Source organism: Monoraphidium neglectum, assembly GCF_000611645.1.
Source record: "Monoraphidium neglectum strain SAG 48.87 unplaced genomic scaffold scaffold03166, whole genome shotgun sequence".
NCBI lineage: Eukaryota > Viridiplantae > Chlorophyta > Chlorophyceae > Sphaeropleales > Selenastraceae > Monoraphidium > Monoraphidium neglectum.
Genome location: NW_014010462.1, coordinates 1 through 5,320, shown reverse-complemented (window position 1 = coordinate 5,320; position 5,320 = coordinate 1). Strand labels below are relative to the sequence as shown.

At 65.8% G+C, this 5,320-nt stretch overlaps 1 protein-coding gene across 1 annotated transcript; it reads left to right on the top strand.

Annotated features, from left to right (window-relative positions):
* Positions 1-897: 897 nt before the first annotated feature.
* Positions 898-1,984, top strand: MNEG_12286 (hypothetical protein; the record flags this gene model as incomplete). Its single annotated transcript, XM_014039241.1, has 2 exons — positions 898-928; positions 1,254-1,984. The coding sequence occupies 2 exons, from the start codon at positions 898-900 to the stop codon at positions 1,982-1,984; spliced, it is 762 nt and encodes a 253-aa protein (XP_013894695.1).
* Positions 1,985-5,320: the final 3,336 nt, after the last annotated feature.

Below are 5,320 nucleotides of genomic sequence, written 5' to 3'. Positions count from 1 at the left end.
GGCGGGGCTGCTCCGCGTGACGACAGGTGCAGTATTGGTTGCAGTTGGCGGTGTTGGAGGCTTTGTTGGCGGAGCGGCTGGCCGTTGGCAGCTGTCGCAATCTCTGATGCTGTTAGAGTCTGTGGCGCGAAGCACACAATCTGCGCACACAACTCATGTAATTTGGGGGAAGGGGTAGGGTTGGGAGGGGTGTCCAGGTGTGGAGCCCGATGCTCGACGCCGTGCGTGCGGCAGCTGCGTTCTTGTCAGGGAATCCTGGTAAGTCAAACAGCCAGCAGGCCCAAAGCCAGCCCCAGGTGCGCCGCGCCGCGCCGCCGCGCCGCCCGTGCTCGCGCCGGGCCTGCTTGCGCCGCCCCGCATCCCTTGCGTAGCCTTCGCGCCCCGTACGGCCCAGGCCGCACCTGCCAAGCTGCTTCTGAAGTGCTGCCTGGCGTCTTTTTGAGGGGGAGGTCTCTGCTGCTGATGCCTCCCCAGCCATCGCTGCTGATGCCTCCCCAGCCAGCACCCGGTGGTGTTTGTGGCCGGTCGCGTGCAGCCAGCCGATGGGCTGTTGAGACCGAGGCTGGCAACCGAGGCTGGCAAGAGGCTGCCCCATCTCTTTTGATGGGAGTCCTCTTTGGCCACGGCCTGAGCCCCCGATTTGCCGGCAACTCGTTGCGGCACCAATCCATTTTTGGTGTGCTCGCTGTAAATGCCGGGCACCCAAAACCCAGCTCCCCTCTCAACCCGCCAGCACCAAGCAGCGACCGCGGCAGCGCCTGCCTGGGTGCTGTTTGACTTCTGTTTGACTGCCTCGGCTGATTGCTGCTGCGGCGCAGGCCCGTGCGTCCCGCAGCTTCGATGACTTGATAAGGAGGCGGATTCACCCTGCTGGGATATAAGGGCTAGGCCCAATAAATGCGTGCTCTCACACCACCGCCCGGCTCACGTGCGCACCAGACTGCACGCCCTCCCCCCTTACAACGCAACCCCCAGGCTCGACGCGTCGCCGGGGGCCCGCCCCATGCAGCGCACCGCCCCGATCCTCGGCGCCCGCTCTCAGCCCGCGGCTCGCAGCCCCTCCCCTGCCCGCAGCCGGGGGTCGCCGCCGCGTGGCACCGCTCGCAGCAGCAGCCCCGCGCGCGGCGGCAGCCGCAGCCGCAGCCGCAGCCCCGTCCGCGAACGGTCGCAGAGCGCTGACCCCCACACAGAAGCCGGCGCGGCCGCTCGCGATGGTCCCTCGCGCTCCTTGTCCCGGTCTCCGCCACGTCCAGGCAGCAGCGGCGGCGGCAGCCCGGCAGGCAGCAAAGGGGGCGCGCCCGGGAGCAGCGGGGGCGCGGCGCAGGCGGGGCCCGCGGAAGTCGAGCGGGCGGCGAGCCGGCGCGAGGAGGAGGGGTATGGGGAGCCGTTGGTTGATTTCAAGGCTTCAGACGGCGAAGGTGGTAGCGGCGGCGGCGGCACTGGGGGCGAGGCCAACGGAGGGGCAGCCAGCGACGGCGGCGGCTCCCCCCAGCGGCCGGAGGCGGACCAGCCGCTCAGCGCCAAGCGACGTGGCGAGCGCGGCTCCAGCCGCGAGCGCCGCCACAAGCGCCACAAGTCGGACAAGGACAGGGACAGGGAGCGGCGGCGCGGCAGCAGGGAGCGGAGGGAGGAGCGGCGCGGCGGCCGCGAGGGGGACGAGCAGCAGCCCGCCGCGACGGCCACAGCGGCCGCGCGCGACGGCGACGCCGGCGCCGAAGACGCGGCGGCCAAGGAGGCGCGGCAGCGGGAGAAGGAGGCGGCACGGGAGGCGCGCCGGCTGGAGCGCAAGGCGAGCAGCGGCAAGAAGCGCAGCATACTGGGCGTAGCACTCGGCGGCCTGCTGGGCCAGGCCGGCGGCGGCGGGGGCAGCAGGGGTGAGGAGCAGGGGCGGGACCGGAAAGGCAAGGAGAAGGAAAGGGAGCGGGACCGCGGAGGCGGCGGCAGCAGGCACTCACACAAGCGCTCGCGGCGCGATAAGGGCTGAATTTGCAGCGGGCGGGCGCCAGCCGCACCTGCAGATCTGCATCTTCTTGTTTCCTGCATTGCAATTTGTTTCATCGTCGTCTTTGTATTGCTTCGTGATGAGGTATACATCCGCTGTCACATGTACAAACCCCTGTCTGTAACTGCCATGCCTGAACCCGGTCCAAGTGTGCTCCTGTCCGTTGTGGCTTCCATGCGAGTGAAAACTGCCGCTGCAGTTTGCGTCTGCAGTTGCGCCGCCTCTGGACCACCTGGCAACCTGAGGGGTGCCCGCGGGCGCTTGCCCCCGCCGCCCGCGAGCCCCAGCATCGCCAGGGAACTGTGAGCAGAGACACAACCCGCTTGCGTCGTGACTGCCGATGGCGGCCAACTTTGCAGTGGAAATAACGACAGCGCCGGTACAGTCACACCATTCCTCCTCTTGCCACGAGGTGGGGGGTCACGAGGTGGGGGGTGAGGAGCAAGCGTGGTCTGGGTGGACTGCAACGCGCGGGTGCGCGACAGAACATCAATGCGTACCGATGGGCGCTGCGCAGCGCCGGTCGCTGGGGGCAGCTGCGCATCTCGTGTATGCAGGCGTGCCGGCCGTGCCTGCGTGCCCCTCCTTGGGGCTAGGCGCTCCTTGCTGCGAAACGTGTTTTGCACGGTCTGATGTCTCCTGGCTCCTGACAACGTCGCAGCTAGTGCTGGGGGAACACAGCACTGGCAACACTCCTGCGGCTGTTGCACAGTCACGCTATTGAGGCAGCCCGCATCCGCTGAGCGTGCGCATGCACATATGGCTGCCATGGATGACTCATCTCTGTTGCCGAGGCTGGCACGCCGCCTGCATCGGCTCAACGGCACATCGACCAAGGGCATCGCCTGACTCTCACCGTCCCAATCGATCACGACAGTTATTACATACAAGGAAACGTAGCATTGAACTTGTCGTGTTCCGACTGTTAGAGGCTGCACTGGCTAGTCACAACACATTTCAGGTGCTCATGCGTGAGCATGGACAGGCCGGTGTCAACACCCCCCCACACATACGGCCCCCAGACGCTCAAATTTCAGTGCCAGTATGCGGTTTCAGTAGGGAAAGCTGACCTGTGCGTCAAATGTGTCGTGACTCATTTTGTGATTTCTGTACACCCGAACAGCGGAGCTGTCCGGCTCACACCTGCACGCCAGCCAAAACGCCAACGCCGCCGGCGGCAGTGCCGAATCCGGCAACGCCCGCGCCATGTGCGCCACCACTCACGCCGTCACTGCGCCTTGACGGGCGGCGCGGGGGGCGCGCCGTAGCTGGGGAGGAAGGTGCTGATGAAGGCGTCGGCCGCGGAGATGTCCCAGGTCTCCTCGTGGCGTGAGACGAGCCCCGCGCTGTCGACCACGTACCGCGTCGTGCCTGCGCCAGTGCGTGCACGCACGCAAGTTACGCGCTAGCAAACGTCAGGCTGGCACAGCCAAAACCACCATGACCCCTCCATGCACGCATGCAGGCTTGAAATTGGCGGTAATGCGCCGCTGCAAGGATGGGCGCAGCGCGGCGCCGCGCTCGCCTGTGTACGGCTTGATGGGCAGACCCCCCAGCAGCTTCAGCCGCCCCTCCAGGCGCCACCTCAGCGTGATGACGCCCTCAGAGGGGTCCTCCGATATAGATATGAGGTCCGCGCGCGAGGACGCCGGGTCAAACAGCGCCGCCACCGCTGCAGCATACTTCTCAACGCCTGGGCGGGGGGCGGCAAGCGAGCAAGCACATGCGTGCGTATGACGGTCGCGTCAGTGCACTGCATCATATGCTGCTGATGTGGCGTCTCCGATGCAAGGTTTGCCGTTCTCCTCCGGCTGGCCAGCATTCGGCTGGGTGCAATTTGACATCAAAAGCTGTGCTGGGGGCGATGGACCCTGCCGTGGGGTGGGGTGGTGCCAGAGGCGCGTGCGGCGGCGCTCGCAGGTACCTTCTACCCGCGTGGTTGGGTCAACAAATAGGGCGTTGGGCTCGTAAAGGGAGGCTGTCACCCGCCCGGTGACGTAATACTGGTTCTGAGGGTAAGGATAGGTGTTTGAGTTGGGTAGGGTGCATGGGGTTGGGTTGGGGCTTATGGGGTGGAGTCTGGATGGTGTGTTGTCGTGTGGTCTGGTGCGATGTGGTGCAGTATGGTGTGGTGTGGTGTGGTGTGGTGTGGTGTGGTGTGGGTTGTGCATTGCGAGGTGTGGGGTGGGGTCTGGGTGAGGTGGCTGGAGTGGGCTGGGGTGCGCGTTGCATGGAGGCGTGGGTGCACCTTCACCAAAGCCTCACGAGGCGCGAACCCCAATGTGCCAAGAGTAATGTACCCAGCTGGTACGTGGCGCATCACACCATAAAGGTGTACCCAACGGTTGAGGCAAAACAGGCGGCGCGGGTTAGGGATCCCTCACGTTATCCGCCCAGCTACAGACGCGTACCTCGACAAAGTCCCGCTGCACAGCTGCCGCCACCTCCCTGAGCTGCCGGCCACGTGCATCGGCAGGCGATGCCGCAGCGTATGGCTGCTCCTGCGCAGGGGCCTCCGTACGCACCACCACGTCTGCCGGGGTGGCCTCTGGTTGCTCAGGGAGCAGCGCACCATCCGCCCATGCCGGGGGCGACACCACCACCGCCGCCGCAGCGAGCAGTGCCGCTGCGTGGCGCAGGGGTTGCAGTTGGGGTTTGTGCGTTGTGAAAGCCTTCAAGGTGGCCGCTGACTGCCGATCTAGCCCGCGTGCTGTCAGTGAGGGTGCCATGGTCCCGTGAATCTGAACACCGCTTGACCCAGCCCACGCGGTCGAAATCCAGAACGAGCACTGTTAATATCGTGCTCTGCCACACGCGCTTCATTTTCGCCTGCCTCACTGCCACCATCTCGTCGTCCTTGCCCTGAGCTGCTGCACGAGCAGGCGTCCTCCGGCACACAGGTGACCAGCGAAAAGAGTTAGTGAGTAACGTTGCAAGCAGTACGCTCTCTAGCATCTCCAAGTCGCGCCCTGATCGGCATGTGTGCCGCAAGCAAGTCCTAGCGGCAAAGATCGGCATGGCTTGCTGTGGCCCTGAGACAGCTATGCGGGCCTGTCATGGAGCAAGAGGCGCCGTAATTCCCTGCTCGAAGGGCGCGGGGCCTTGTCCTCTGCCGCGGTGAGGCGCCCTCGCTGCCACTCGCAGCGCAGCGCTGCGTCACTGTGTGGCTCCGCCCTCCATGCTCGGCCTCCTTGTTTTGCCTTGCCAGCTTGGGTTTTTGCCGCACAGCTGATGAAACAGCCTGGATCACGTCAGCTGCACCAGCGCTCGCCATTTCTGGCGCCGCAACCCCCCAACAAGCACCCCCCACCCCTTGAC